A 16,614-nucleotide genomic window follows, 5' to 3' on the forward strand; every position below is an offset into this window, starting at 1 on the left:
GAGTCATTTCTGCAGTGAGAACTTTGAGAAAATGTCCCTATCAGATTGGCCTGTGGGTGAACCTGTGATGCATGTCTTTAAACTGAGGATTGATATGGGACGCTCAGCTCACTGTGGGAGGTGCCTCATCTAGGCAGGTGCTCCTGGGTGCTAGCTTACTCAGCTGCTAGGCTGAGTCAGCCGTGTGGAACAAGCCAATAAGCAATGTTTCCCCATGGTCTCTGCTTCAGTTCCTGCCCTGGCATCCCTCCATGACAGAGTATGAACTGAGAGTTGTAAGATGAAGTAAACGGTTCCCCACCCAAGTTGCTTTCAGTCATGATGTCTTACCACAACAGCAGAAGCCAAACTCCACCTGTGCCTCACGCCGATGATGATTAAAGATTCGGACACATGGGAGTAAGAAAAGTAAGGTCGGCTTCCTGAAGGAAAACAAAGTAATAGCACAAGACTGGTATCTGAAGGTGGGCTCCTGAGAGGGTTGCCATGAGGGGTTCTTGTAGAGATTTAAAAAAAAACTTTAAAAATTATATTTATTTGTGTGTGTGTGGAGGTCATGAGACAGCCTGCAGGCGCTGGTAATCATTTTCCACCATGCGGATTCTGGGGATCAAACTCATGTAATCGGGCTTGGTGGCAACTGCCACCACCAACTGCCAAGCCACCTTACTAGCCCGGTGGAGATTTTTTTTTCTTACAAGACTTTTGGTTGGGATTGGGCAAAGACTGGGGGGATTTCTATGAGACTAGTCAGTTTCCTGAACATATTGTTGGTAGAGTCAACCAAACTCTCCTTGAGTCTGCGTGATCTTCTGGCCCAAGCAGAGAGATGGTCCCATGCTGTGCACCAGCTAAGGGTTGAGGTGTCCCTCTGTCCACCTCTAATTCCTTCTTGGATATAGCTGACCTTGGCCCCCTGCTGGCCACTAGCTAGCCAGTGACTGCCTCTGCAGGCAGGCATTTCTGGTCTCTGCCCTTGGATAATGCCCTGCTGAGTGCTAACTCTGCCATTGTTCCTCGCATTCACATGCATTGTTCTGTGCATTTGCACAGCTAGGTTGTAGTTTCCACAAAGGGCCTTTTCCCTTGCTGCCTGCAAAACTAGCTCCTAACACAACTCCCTTGAAACGTTACCAACCATTCCCTGAGTGCAAGCTATTGGAGGAGGGGGTGAGGTGAGTCCTTGGCCCAGGTATTGTGAAGATGTCCCACTCCAAGCTGTGCTTTCGGAAGTCATCCGCTTTAGCTGAGGTAATGAACTGTGGCACTGGTACAGTGTCATATACGGTGATGGCTAACAAACCTCCATTTTGTGCTAGGCATTTGTTTTGGGACTTAATAGCCATTTGTCTCTGACTCAAGGTCCTGGAAGATAAGGCCCAGCAACCCTGAATCCTTGACCCTCACTCGGAAATGTATGGCCGTGATCATCTGCTCTTAGGATCCGACTAACCACTGATTGTGCCTTCTGTGACTTGCATATGCAGACATTCAAGGACTATTTTAAAGCCACCTTGACCATCTAATCTGGCAGAGCAGAACAGCCCTTGTGGTTTGGTACTTTAAAATCCCCTCTTTCACTCAACTCTGGGTGCTTGTCTCTGATTTGGGTTAGACTGTGGCCCTGTTAGCAGCTTTAATAATGTGGTTAGTTATAACCTGGATCAAGACTGGGGTCTTTTCCTGGTGGTCTTAAACTCTACAACAGCATGAAGGACATGTGCAATGGCTCTGAGTGTTGCAGTTCTTTTCTGCTCACACGTGACCCCAACAGATGAGAAGGGTTTACCAAGGAGATGATGCACCGTATGTGTTAGGAAGAGTGCTTGAGGCAGACAGATTAGAGCTGGCTGAGGTGCCACATCCAAGTCTGCCACAGATGCCCAAGTCAGGAAAGTGAGGGACAGAGGATGGCTTTGTGACATCCTTCAGGATGGAATCGACAGAGCTTTGTAACCAGGGGAGTATGGGAGAAGAAAGGGCTGGGGACAACGTGAAGTCAGTGTGTTAATGGTAGGAGGAAAGAGAGGTAGGGGAAGAGGGAAAGAGAGGTAATATGGAGGAGGAAGAGGACAGTGCAGCCCTGTTAACTATTCCCCTGGCAGTGTTCAGATCATCAGGAGCAGATGGGGAGATGGAGAGGAAGAAAGAAGAGGGATGGTAGAAGAAAGGGAAGGGGAGGAGGGGAGGAGAGGAAGAGGAGAGGAAGAGAAGAGAGAGAAGAGAGAGAAGAGGAGAAGGAGCAGGGGGAGAGGAGGAGAGGAGAGAAGGGAAAGAAGAGTGGAGGAAAGGGGAGAGGAGAAGGGAGGGGAGGAGAGGGAATGGGGGGAGAGAAAAAAAGAAAAGAGGAGAGGGAAGAGAAGAGGGAAAGAGAAGGGGGAGAGGAGAGAAGGGAAAGAAGAGAGGGGAGGGAAGGGGAGAAAAGAGGAGACAGGAGGAGGGGAGGGGAGGAGAGGGGAGGGGAGGGGAGGGGAGGGGAGGGGAGGGGAGGGGAGGGGAGGGGAGGGGAGGGGAGGGGAGGGGAGGAGAGGAGAGGAGAGGAGAGGAGAGGAGAGGAGAGGAGAGGAGAGGAGAGGAGAGGAGAGGAGAGGAGAGGAGAGGAGAGGAGAGGGAAGAAAAGAGAAAGGAGTGAGGGGAAGGGAGGAAAGAGAGAAGAAGAAAGAAGAGAAGGGAGGGGTAGGAAAAGGGGAGGAGAGGAGATGAAAGGAGAGGAGAGAAGAGTCTCTGGAGTCATAGAGCTTAGTCCAGGGAGAGTGGAATATGAAGAGAACCAAGAATGAAATGTCCTCAAACTCTGATGCCTTAGGGAGAGAGGAATGGGGAGGAAGCCAAGCAAACCAACACTGCCCTTCCCTCTTTTCTGTTAAGCAGGAGCTGGTGCTATCTGGGGAGACTGGCCATGTGACGGGGTTTTGAGAAGGAAACAGTTGCTAGTGGGGAGGGCATGAAGGAGTTGACTGGGGACACAGAGAGGGACTGCCAAGCACACATTGTTTTCTCCTGCCCTGACAGCTGTCATCAGTCAGGGGACCAGATGGAAAGATGAGGTAAGACTCTCCCAGTGCAGAAACTACACCCATTCGTGAAGCAGGTACCTCTAGCTACAGAATTGTTCTTCGGAGCCAGTAGAGGGCCACTGATAATGCTGGGATGATTTGCTCATGGAAGCATGCAAAGAAGTTTGGATGCCTTCCCCGGTGACAGTCAGGGCGAGCCTCTTTATAAGTATGGACCCGAGTAAAGAGTAAGAATGGAAGCCCATGTATCATGCCTGAACATATTTGCACACTATAAATTAAGCTACAATCACTGCCAGCCTGGATTCCCAATCGGTGTCCTACCAGTCACTTCCTGAATCACCACACGACCAGGAGCTGAGCGTGCGCGCACTCTCCTGACCAGCCTGTGCCCTAGGAGTGTTCAGATTTGCTGGGACAAGATGGGAAGGGAGGCCAGATCTCAGCTAGGGCCCCCAGCTGCTGCCCTCTGAGCCCAGGACAGGATACAGCTAGCAAGTGCTTTATGAATCAAGGCAAGCATGTATGGGTGTGTCAGCTCACCAACTTGGGACCTCCAGACAGGTCTCAGCACATCACTCTAAAAGAAGGTAGGGAAAACAGTTATTTTGTGGAATTAGACTGGCTAGACACATGGTTCCAGAGACTTTAAAGACACTATAAACAAAAGCAGAGTATCTGGAAACAGCCCCATTTTCTTTACTCTTGAATTATTAAAAATAAAAAAGGGTACATCTATAAAATAGTTGCTAAGTAATAAAAAAAAGAACTACTGACGTGTGCTGTACACACAGATGTATCCCCAAACATTATCAGGCAAAAGGCTCTTTTTTCCAGGACCTAAGGACAGTGTGAGAAGGTCACAGACTGACTTCTGATTTGACAAGTCTGAGGGGACGGCAAGCTCTGGCATCCTGGACTTGTTTTCTCGCTTTTACAGCTCCTAAATAAACAGAGTTTTAGGAATGTTTGAAATTCAGTTCAAATTTCAAGTGTTGCCTTTAAAGAGACACATAGGTGGTCATTTCAGAGTGAATTTTTTTCTCTTGCTTTTCTTGTTTTCCAACTTTGAGATTTCTTTTCATAGATTAGATTTTTTTTTTTTTTTTGAAAAGAGGATACACCCACAGGCCAGGCTATCAAGCCCCCTCCTTTGGGCAGATCTGCCATGTTTCTTTATTATGGAAGTATAATTAGAGGAGTTTTCTCTGGTTTCTAGAAACCAGAGAAGGGGAGGGCAGCGGGCAGGAGAAGACACACAATACAAAGGACAACGAGCTAATCCAGTTGTCTTTCCACTGGACGCTCCTCTCTTAGGCCAATGCGCTAATCCCCGTTACGTTCACTCACACCTCAAGGGTCATCAACACTGAGAGCACCATTATGCTTACAGGAAATGTGAGGCTAAATTCTCACACACAGAGACATGGTTGGCATGACACTGGTTACATTAAAGGGCTCTTCTTGACTCGAGGGCCCAGGAAGGCTGGAGTTGTCCCTACAGACACATAGCCTTTCTGTGAGTCAGTCTATTCCTGCAGCAAGTGGCAAGCATAGCTACCTTCCTCTCCACATAATCACGGGGAGAGTCAAAGTCCAGCCAGTCAAGGGGGTCCCCAAGACAGTGTGAGGCAAGCTGTTGCCAGGAGACACTGAGGAGGCAGGACCATGTGACTCTCTCCCAACTGCCAGGGTGCTTAGCCCTTAGAGGAGTTTTTGGGAGTGACTCCGGTTCATAATCCCCTCACAAGCAGGTCTCCTCCTGGCTCTTTTTTTTTTTTCTTCCCACACTTGCTCACAGAAACATAGTTTGAAGATCTGTCTTTCTGTACTTAGCCCTGGGTTCTGCAGGACCAGCCTACCAGGGCTTACTGTGAGCTTGGGCAAAGGAGCCAGTGTGTGTTCAGAAACCATGTGGTCAGCATTACTGCCAGGGCCCACCATTGTTCTGGCCCAATGGTTCAGTGCGCAGGCTGATGTGGCTGTTAAGTGAACAAAGGGGACAAATTCCTGCCTGCTGGGTACTTCACTCCCAAGAGGCAAATTGTTTCAGGATTTCCCCAGAAAGCTATTCATTCCACAGTCACCAACTGTGTTATAGCTGCTGGCTCACAAAAGGAGCCACAGGTACTGGAAAAATAGAACTAAACTAGAAAGATCTGAGATGGGGTCAAGAGGATGCTTCCGGTCCTGGCAGGAAAAAAAAAAAAGAAAGGAAGATTAACTTTCCATTTCTGTGCAAGTAGCCACCCCATCATGTGGCCAAAAGCCTCTAAACTTCCCGCTACTCCCCTGGTTCCTCCTAACCACCCCTTGACTCCTCCTCTCCCATAAACAGCCCAGAAATGATGTGAAGTCACTGGTAGACCCCTGAGTCATCATCTTGGAAGCCCCGTGGGTTCTGAGTCCTTTCACCACGGAAAGGCCCCTCCCGAGAATGTCCTTCAGCAAAGGGTTTAGGGTAGCTGCCTTTATTCCATTATAGGTATAGCTAAGGCGCTTCTCCATATTGTCTCAGCGAATACCAACACAGCTGCTTGAGTTGTGTTTACTATGAGGATAACGTGTAGGTTTGAAAAGCTCTGACTTGTGTGGATTCTAGACACAGCCATGTTGGCTTTGGAAGCTGCCCAGAACTAGAACCAGGGAAGAGACTAATGGGACAGGCAAGAGAAGGCCAGACTCCTGCGGCAGCTAAACGTGGCTTTTCTCGAGGTTATGGGATAGGTTAGACGATTCTGACATACTTCCCCCAATTATGAAGCACCTGCTAAAATAACAGACATGGACTGTGGAGGTGGCTTGGTAGGTACAGTGCTTGCTGGGCAAGCATGAGGGATAGAGTTCCGGACTCCAGATGCCATAGAAAAGCCCGGTGGTTTGGGCAGTCATACCAGTAGTCCTGGCACTCCAGAGACAGGGAGGTTCTGGATCAAGCTAACTAGCTAGATACATGGTAAGCAAAAGAACCTGTATAGATAGAGGCAGAGGCAGAGGCAGAGGCAGAGGCAGAGGCAGAGGCAGAGGCAGAGGGGCAGAGGCAGAGGGGCAGAGGCAGAGGGGCAGAGGCAGAGAGGCAGAGGCAGAGGGGCAGAGGCAGAGAGGCAGAGAGACATAGACATAGACATAGACACATAGACATAGACACATAGACATAGACACATAGACATAGACACATAGACATAGACACATAGACACATAGACATAGAGACAAAGACATAGAGACATAGACATAGAGACATAGACATAGAGACATAGAGACATAGACATAGAGACATAGACATAGAGACATAGAGACATAGAGACATAGACATAGACTAGACATAGACATAGACATAGACTAGACATAGACATAGACATAGACATAGATATATAGATACATGGTAAGCAAAAGATCCTGTGTGCGTGTGGGGGGTGTGTGTGGGGGTGTGGGTGTGAGTGTGGGTGTATGTATGTGTGTTTGAATGGGAATCAAGGACAATACTTAACCACAATCTAGAACCTCCATAAGCGTGCACATACAACCAGGTGTGGTGGCGCACGCCTTTAATCCCAGCACTTGGGAGGCAGAGGCAGGCGGATTTCTGAGTTCGAGGCCAGCCTGGTCTACAGAGTGAGTTCCAGGACAGCCAGGGCTACACAGAGAAACCCTGTCTGGGAAAAAAAAAACCATGCACATACATGTATATATGCATCCCTATGTATGAGCACACATCTGTACATGCACCCACATCATGTACATGTCATATGCACATTTCTGAAAAAATTATGGGATAAAATAGAAAGGTATAAAAATGGCTAACTACATAAAAGACTATGCAATTAATCCAGACAAGCAGTAGCTACTTAGTAGTAGAGACTAGCATGAACGCAGTAGCCACTGCCGTCCAGTGGATCTGTACTATGTCAGAGTCTGTATTTGAAAATTCTAAGCCCCAGATACTTTGTAATCCTCAACTACAAATCACTGTGGCTTTGAGGCTACTTGTGGATGTGGGCAAAGAGGAGCAGTGATCAGTGACCCAGTGCATGTGGTCCCAGGTGGAGTGAAGATGCCTTTTTGTCTCGGTTCTCACACATTGTTCCAGGACCACCTAATGCCATGGTCTTTGTATTCTTGCTTCCTGCTGATTTTCTTACGAAATGCCCCCAGGGATGCTAGCAACTTGTTATCTAATGTTCCACTCACTCAGAGGCCGAGACAGACTTCCACAGAGAAAGCAACTGCTCATCGGGTGTGAGTTCTGGTGCCACTGGTTATGAGTTCCATGTTACTAAATCCACAACATACGTAGTGCCTTGAAACACAAGCACACAGGAAACTAGGCTTTGTGCTGCCCATCGACAAGACCACTGGTGCTGGAGGCTCACAAGGATCTGATCATACGGCTCCTCTCAGCAATTCAGCATTTGCTGTTCAGTGTTTGTGGTATTGTTACAACTGCTAAAGACAAGGCTAATAAAAACATCTATTACACGTTTTGTATGTTGTCTGATTCGAGTGCCCACAGAACAGGTGCTAGCCAAAAAGTTATCCATCTTAGACTATGTGACTCTGAACTGATTGGGATCCACTCCCAGAGAGTGGATTAACTGCCTCTCTAGCTTTCGTGCCAGTCCTTAGGAAAATGTAGATGAACTCATAGCAAAACTGGTACATCATTAAGAGGCATCATTATGTCTTGTGGGTGGAGACCTAGATGGATAAGAGATAAGACTGCAGATTGAAAGCTGCAGCGGCAGATGCTGGCTTTGTGTAAGAGGGGGATTGTAGTATTCAATTCTCTCTGACAGCCAACATTGCAAACTAGGGGTCCACAGGTCCGTCCATGGGAGACATACACGCTTACAATTCTTTCTTAAAACAGCACATGTAAATTTCCTTTGTGGGGCCCGTACCCCCCATTTCTGAAGCCTACAGTGTCCCATGTGCTTTTAGCCTCACATAGTTCGTTATGATTTGCCTTACTCTTGTAACAGGACAGCCGAATATAGCAAATGCAAATAAGGGTGATGTCACAGTATCAGACACGTGATCATTTCTAGCATGCCCCATATGGCACTTAGGTCACATTTATATTTATATCCCAGTATTTGGTCTTTATTAATACTGTTTCTGTGTTTAATCTGGCAGTTCTACCCTAGAGGCTTGACGTAGGAACCCTTGACATTACATGTCGAGGAAGTGGGCTCCATACTTGGGAAGTACTCAGTCTTATCTCAGAAGACTGCTTGAGATAGAAGAAAGCTAACATGGTTTTAGGATAGCTCTGCCTTTGCTTTCCTGAGGTGCTGTTTCAAAGAAAACAATTAAAGGTAGGTGGCGTAAATTCAGGATAATCACTTCACTGTTAGAGTGAGGTTGATGGCAGCCCTTGACTCTAACAGCAGTGAGAAAGAGCCCTACCCAGAAGGACTGGGGTTTATGAATAGAGGATAGAATTGGCTTTTTGGCCTTTAGTATCAAATGCCTATAAAATTCCTTTTAAGCAGAGTTAAGAAGTGCACCTGTGGCTTGAAGAGCAATGACCGACTCTCTGAATCAGGGCATTAACTGACAAACCTGTTGTTTTATGTTTGCCTCCCTCAGACTGTGCGTAGCCGTCATGACAGCGCTCTCCTGGATTGCTGTCAGCATTTTCTGATGGCTCGGAACACATTGCGATGAATGCCCAAGGAACAAAGCAATGGTTGCTATGGACGAGGAGGCGGTCAATAAGTGTGCTACCACAGCCTCAGTTTCCCCAGTGGATGTGACTGGTAAGATCTTTGAGGTCATTGCCAGAGACAGCTCCTCTAAAAACCATGTCAGTAACATTGGGTATTGGGCAATGTTTTCAGTGTCCTTTCTGGCCCAATGTGTTCAGTGGTGAACAGTTGGTGTGGGGCTCTTGTATGGGAGATGAGGTGAGTTAGCTTCTTGGCAGAGCGGCAAAGTCCAGAACTGACAGTCCAGTCAACTCCGGGGCTGAGGCCCTCAGCAGCTGTGTGCAGTGTCCCATCCTTTCCCCTTAGTGTGCATCTGCCTTACATTTACATTTCTCAAAGTCCTACTGGCTACACGAGAAGAGGAAGATAACAGTGAATTATAGACATGTAGCATGCATTGGCATTTAATGTGTCATTTGGGGGAAAGGCCCTAGAAGACATGAGCTTTGTCATCTCTTTTAAAGGCAGGTGGTTTGAGCATCTCCCTGAATTCTCAAATACCCTTGAGCACTCTAGGGATGGATGCTGTGTCTGCACCAGGACTCAGTGAGCCTCAAGACTGTCCATCTTCCTTTCAAATACCGCAGCGAGTTCTTTTACTGCAAACCCAAAACATCTGGATCTTAATTGAGGGACATTAGGCCGCGGCTTGGCCACTCACAAGTAACAGGCCTGGTTTTATTGCTTGTTGTCCATAAGGATCCTCTTTCCGGAGAGAAGCTGCAGTGGGAGCCTACACCCCCACATTTTACATTGGTTGGGGTCCTTCCCTCACTCACACTGCACTCAGACCTCCAGCTACTGAGCTGAATAAATGAGCTGGAAATTAAACAGTGGCTTCCGAAAGCGAAATGTCCTCAACAAAGCTCTACTGCTATTGGCCACATGGTGGATGCCATCCATTTTTAAAATGTTTCCTTAAGTCTCAGTTTTCTTAATTGTACCGTGTAGACAGACTACTCTTCTTACAGGGTGGGGTGAGAAGAAACAGGTCATTAGTATAGGTGCGCTCCATAAAGGGCAGCTCCGATGTTTGGTGTTGTTGAGTTAATGCAAAACACAAACAGAAAGAGCCTCTATGTGAAAGGGAGATTTCCTAACCTTCTATGCAGTCTTACTTGAATGCACTTTCTTATCTGAAAGATGAACTGCTTCGTGTAAATGCCCACTGTGGAGGGAGCCCAATTGCTGGTCCCTAAAAACAATTAAGAAGAGGCACAATAGTCAACGATGGGATGCATTCCAATGCTTTTATTTACGTTGTCTATTTGGACCACAAGCCAGACAGCAGAGTTCAGCCCTCAAGTTCAGCCCTTAGGGAGAACTCTATGGTCCCACTCCAGGCTATCACTCCACAATGCGGCGGAACGACTGGATAGCGGGGGATGCCGCACCCCAATCGATGGGCTTCCGGTACTCCTTCTTATCCAGAAGATACTGTCTGCCACGGTAGTTGGGTAGCTCATAGAAAATCCAGGTGCCTTCTACCACCTTACAGGAATGGATCTCTCGCAGGTGGAACTGCTCCATGGTAGAAGGACAGTCTTCCATGGTTTCATACATCTGACCGTTGAAGTCACCCTTTTCAAAGATCTGAATCTTATACTGGCCTCCGCTAGACTGAAAGCAACAACAAGACCAACCAAAAGAAATGAACAGCCATTGTTATAGAAGTCATTAGCATGTCAGGAACTCGGGGAACAGCTTGGTGCACAGCCTCTCATCCTTAAGGGCGGGTCATCAGAACTCTTGTCGCCACCATGAAATACCAAAAGGGTGGACTAGCACAATTTCTGTAAACATCTATGAGGGAGAGAGAGAGTCCTTAAACAATTAGTATTTAGTCTCTACTTGATCTCAGCCACGAGGCTGAGAAGTAATGTCATTTAGTCTACTGATGAAGTAAACTAAGATTCTTATTTCATTCAACGAAGAAGAGGTAGGAAGACTTAAGAAAGGGCTGTGGGGAGAGGGGGTTGGATGGAGAGATAGCTCAACAGTTAAGTGCTTGCTGCTCTACCAACAGACCAAGTTCAGTTCCCAAAAGCTCCATCCAGCAGCCCATATCTAATCTGCCTGTTAACTCCAGCTCTAGAGGAGCCAATACCCTTTCCCAGCCTCTGATGGTACCTGCATGCAAATGCGTGAGAGCACACCCACACCTCCCCCCCCCCACACACACACACTCACTCATAAAAACAAAATCTTAGCCGGGCGTGGTGGCACACTCCTTTAATTCCAGCACTTGGGAGGCAGAGGCAAGCGGATTTCTGAGTTCAAGGCCAGCCTGGTCTACAAAGTGAGTTCCAGGACAGCTAGTGCTACACAGAGAAACCCTGTCTCGATAAAACAAAACAAGAAAACAAACAAACAACAACAACCCCCCCCCCAAAAAAAAAAAAAAAACCCGAAAGGAAGGAAAGATGAAAGATGTGGGGTTGTGGCCACATAGCAAGCTCCCAGACTCACCAGATGAACAGCTCGGCAAGAGCCCAGGCGGTCATTAAGGCCCATCCAACGCTGGTATTCAGGGTACTCGCCCTGGGGTAAGATGTACATGTGCCCCGAGAAGTTGGGTCTTTCATACACAGCCCAGGTGCCTCCCTCTACTCTAATGGAGTTGCAGCGACTTAGGTACGAGCGGAAGTCTGCGCAGTCGCAGTCGCAGTCATAGCGGCGGCCTTGAAAATTTCGGTCTTCGTAGAAACTAATCTGCACACAGAGCACTGAGTGAGCTGAGGAGCGGGGCGGCTTTGCACACAGATAAAAGCAACAAGCACACTGTCGCATTAGAATGGCTTTCCTTCTACTGTGAAGAAAAACACACAGTTCTACTTTACCTCACATTTGGCTTCTGGCAATCTTGTCAACAAATGGGACAAGAACTTTCTTAAAATGGAACAGAATAAAAGAATGTCCTAATAGAAGCCAGTAGTCTTGGACCAAGTGGCATATTTAAAGTTCCCATAGCCCTCTACTTACCACAGTATATTATAAATGTCTGTTTATGCGTCTGACCCTCCCACCAGATTCCTCTTAGATTCTCCCAAGGGTAAAGACTACAGATCACCTGGACCCAGCAACAGCTGACAACGCCTCAACAAATGCTCCGTGAAGATGACCATGCCATGAATGGGCACAGGTACAGACGAGAACACATCATGACTGTAATTCGGAGAGAGCGAGCGAGGCAAAAGTGTTCTTTGCTTCAGTCTTACCAGTTTCTACCACAGGACCTGGAGTGTCTTGTGGCACTGGGAACAAGTTGCCACGGAGAGCCAGACATAAGCCCGTGCTCTTGAACTACTCATGCTGATTCAGCCCTGCTATGTTAGGTAAGGCATTCCTGGGGACATCGGCTTCCCACTGGTCCAAAAGCATGACCCAAATACTATACTCACTGTAAATGTATAGTAATTCAAACCAGAGCTCAGAATGTTTTCTGGTTGAAATTGGGGACACCTGATAGGAACACTGGGGTTCATAAATTATTTCTGAATATCACTGTGAAATAAAAAAAATCCCCCACTGTCGATCAGTAATGCCCCAATCAGAAAAATACTAATTATTAGGAAAGGGAGAAGTGTTAATTTCTTGGCGTTATGCTGCCACCTTGTGGCTGATTTGATTTATCGCCTTGGCAGAAAAGCGTCCTCATAAATTTTTTTGGTGAGCTTAGCAGGGTAAGTAGCTTTCCAGAAGCAAAGAGCACAAGACCATTCAGATGCCTAAAATACGTGAGGCACACAGCCTACCATAGGAACTAGGGAATAGTGAGCGTCTGGGGTTCCCTCGTGCCTGTAAACGCCAAGAGCAAGAGGATAACGCAGGGAGCCGCAATGGGAGAACGCTCTGAAGGAGCCCAGGGGGTGGTGACTCATTAGATGGAGAGAATGCACAGATTCCCAAAGGGCACAAGATCCTTTCTTCAGTCCTGGGTGACTCTTCAGCAGGTGGCACACCCAGAGTTGTTTCATTGTGCCTTAATCCTTCCTGTTCCCTTCCTGTCCCGATTCTCTCACCTCTATTTCCTGTTCCTTAAAAAAAAAAAAAAAAAAAAAAAAACACACACACACACACACACACAAACACAAGTCTTCCAAATCTGCAAAACAAAGTAACAGTGCCTTTCTACAGAGGGTGACCCAAGGGTAAAATAGTAGTCAAGTGTAATACTTGACTAAAAATTGCCAATGAAGAACGGGCTTACCCAGCTGGAGGAGCTACAGGGAATTAAATGGTTGCTGGGAAAAGGAGAGTCATATTTCTGGGTGGAGAAGACATTGGTTCTCATCCTTCCTAATGCTCTGAAGATTTGATACAGTTCCTCATGTTGTGGTGACCTTCAGCCATTAAATTATCTTGTTGCTACTTTGTAACTGTAACTGTGCTACTGTTATGAATCAGAATGCAAATAGCTACATGATATCTGTGATTCCCACAGGTTGAGAACCACCCCTCTAAGCTGTCTTGCTCAAGTAAACAACTCACAGCCATGCTCAGGCAAGAAACCCTAGTGACATGCAATGGGGCACACACACACACACACACACACAGACACACACACACACAGACACACACACACAGACACACACACACACCTTAGCACACCCTAAGCTAGGAAGTGGGATACAGGAAAGAGGCTTGCTGGGCGTGGAAGAGGAATGGGAGAATGGGAGATGAACGTGACCAAAGTATGTTTTACCCATGTGCAAAACTGTGAAACACATTTGAAAAACCATTTAAAATACATCTGGTTTAGTCTGTATGTTAAGTGTTTTCAGGGCTGTTTGGTACTGGGTAACCAACTGGCGTGCTCTCCTCTGGGGCAGCCTGTTTCTTCCGCTCTCCGAATTCCTTAGTTGCCTGTAATTCTTTGGTTAGGGCTGAGGTCCCCTGAGCTCTCATCCTTTCACCTTAGCATATCTGTTAATGTTGTCCTTGTGCAGGTCATATGTAGGCAGCCAAGGATTAATACTTTAAACAGCAAGCTGTTCTCATTGTTCTGGACAGAGATAACTTCCAAAGGCCACTACCTATTCAAGGATAGCTATAGCCTGTAGAGTGCTCTGTAAGCTTCTTGCTTTTCATGTGGGCCATTTTCTCTTTCTTCCATCTTCCCACCTATGTGATGTGACTTAACAAGGCAACATTTGCTCTCTGAACACTTGGTGGGACTGGCCTCGCACTCATGAGCCTTTGTATTGTGACTGATGAAGGGATCTTTAAGAAAATCCAGTAACTTCTCCAAGAACGGACAGGTTCTACAGGACTTCATCTCTATGCTGAATTGACTTTTGAGCCAAAAATGATTTTGTGGGAGCTAAAGGAAATATGGGATGTGTTTTAGTTCATTGATTCCCAACACTTATGCCTCATCTGCACATTTGCCTTATACCAATGTCCGGGATATGAAATATGCACAGGGCTACCATGTTGGATACCCTCCCAGGCTAGCCAGCCATTCCATGTCAAACCAAGTGTGCATTTGTTCTTAATGGAGTCATTTCTGGGCTCCAGCCCAAACTCTCTGTTCAGTGGATGAAGGCTGCTCCATCTATGCACAATTCCTACTTATAAAAGAAATGTGGAAGCCATCCAGTCTATATCCATCCATTCTATAGCCAATGGAGAGATTGAGGTCTATTCACATAAAATTTGGAAGAGGAAAAAAAATGCTGGTTTTCCTAGAAATCACTATAAAATCCCTGTCACATTTAGTTTTGAAAAATAGCGTACCAACCCAAGCAGAAAGAAAAATATCTCGATTATCTCAGTGGTTAATGAAAATATGCCTAACAAAACCTGTTGTTCTTGCTGAGCCCATGGTGCCTCTGATCAATCCAGTGACAAGATGGTGAGAACAGAAGGGTAGGGAGAAAGAACGGGTATTTATTTATATGACGTCTATGCATCAGCCTCCCTCAAGGCTCTTCAGACTTTTCAGTAGGACCCAAGTGATGTATATTACAGCACTGGACATCTGTCTGGATGGATGTGTGCTGTATCTGTCAACTGAGGAAAAAGCGCTCAGACACAGAATCTTGGGTTAACAGCCACCTCCTAACCCCATGCACTGGAAAGCATACAGTATCACCTGCATAACGTCTTGCTAGCCACAGTCTAAAGATGAGGAAACTGTAAGATGAATCTAGATGGGGTTTCTTCAACCGACCTGGCCTGAGCTTTGTAAAGCGTCCATGTCTCAGGAACAACAAAAGCTGAAGATGCTGCGGTACAGGCTCAGGAGAGGGAAAGACCCGGAACAAAGACAAATAATCAACTAACTGCATGTACCATGTGACTGTACGTGCTCTATCACCCACATTCTGGGGTCAACTGGAGAGATGAAGTATGATCTGGATGTCGGGGGTCTGTTTATTCAAGGGGGAAACTTTGTCTTTAGGAGATACATATTTAAATATCTGTCATCAATGCAATGAAGTCAGCTACTTTTCAAATGGTGTAATGGAGACTCACCAAATGTTAACAGTTGGGTTCACTGCACATTTCTCCTAACTCTTCCAAGATTAGTAAGTCTAAAAGCAAAGAGTTGGCGGGGCCCAGTTGGGGGATCAGGCACTGCACAGTGCCTCAGCCCTCCTGAGTTATTGACTACTACAGAAGCAAACCCCCTCCCTGAGCAATCACCTTCCGACACGCAGTTGGGTCAAACGTTAGTGAAGATTCTGCCTAGAAACAAGAACCACTTGAATGCAGAAGTATTGTAAGATTGAGTTCACTGGACTGGCCTCTCCCCTGGCCTTTTGGAACAGTAACACATGAGGCTAAGTTACGGAGAACAGAATGCTGACTACTGATGTTTTCTACTGTAGTCTTTGCCAGTTCCACTCCTGTGAGGTTTACATCTCCAGTTGCCGGAAGGCAGCCCTTGCAACGGTTCATGTAGTTACCTAGCACAGTATCCATCACTAACAGTAAATCTTTAACGTGGTGGTAGATGATTCTGTTTGACTAGAAAACAAGCCTTTTCCACCTTCTCTCCCCGGGATTGTCCCTCAAGCACTAGTTTACTCATCTCAGGGCCGTGAAGCAACAGCTCTGCCTTGAACGTGCCCCTGGATGAGAAACAGGTTACTTACCTTGCCTCCAGTTTTAGACATTGTGTGTGCAAAGGTTGATTCCCGCACTACTGAGAGAGATCCAGGGCAGCTCCAGGACCACAGGCAGAGGGACATTTATAGAGGGCAGTTCAAATCAAACATCTGCTTAGTCATGAGAATTGGATCCAAAATTTGAGTCAGTCATTTAGAGTCTATTGATGGTTGCTAGAAAAACAATTGGGATTATGAAATAAAGGGGAGCTCTGCGGCCCCTGTAATGCTCACCCAGCCCTACTGCATTGTAGGCTCTGCTGAATCAAGGCACCAAAAACCCAGCCAAACATTTAAAAAATTCAAAACCAAGATTTTCTCTGTGCAGTTTGTTTTCTCAGCCAATGACCTCTTGGACATTCCTAACATCGTTTTATCCTTCAACAGAGGGCCTGCAGAAGAAGCCAAAGACCACCCTTGATTTCTGGGTAAACAAATTCACTAAGAACTAAGGGTCATGAATGCTCATCCTGGGGGGGTGGTTGGGAGTCACTACAAAAAACATTTAGGTGTGGATTATGTTAGATATATCAATGTTTGGCTCAAATTTGATTACTGCCATAAAACTAGGTAAGAAAAATGTCTGTTTTTGATAAGTGCATGCTAGTATGTTTAGGAGTAAGATAATGTCGGCGACTACTCTTAAGCTTTAAAGGCAACGACAGAGAGCAGAAGTCCAAGTACGGCAAATAGTAGCAGCTGGGTGCTCTACTCACAGAGCATGTGAGTTCAGTGACCTAACCTCCCTCCCTCCCTCCCTCCCTCCCTCCCTC

General features: G+C 46.6%; 1 protein-coding gene across 1 annotated transcript; it reads right to left on the reverse strand.

Annotated features, from left to right (window-relative positions):
* Positions 1-9,962: 9,962 nt before the first annotated feature.
* Crygs (crystallin gamma S) lies at positions 9,963-16,570 on the reverse strand. Its single transcript, XM_021185128.2, has 3 exons — positions 15,830-16,570; positions 11,196-11,438; positions 9,963-10,346 (listed from the first exon to the last, which is right to left on the reverse strand). The coding sequence occupies exons 1-3, from the start codon at positions 15,923-15,925 to the stop codon at positions 10,074-10,076; spliced, it is 612 nt and encodes a 203-aa protein (XP_021040787.2). The 5' UTR covers positions 15,926-16,570; the 3' UTR covers positions 9,963-10,073.
* Positions 16,571-16,614: the final 44 nt, after the last annotated feature.

Source organism: Mus caroli, unplaced genomic scaffold, assembly GCF_978045245.1.
Source record: "Mus caroli unplaced genomic scaffold, Mus_caroli_1 scaffold_17, whole genome shotgun sequence".
NCBI classification, from domain to species: Eukaryota; Metazoa; Chordata; class Mammalia; order Rodentia; family Muridae; genus Mus; species Mus caroli.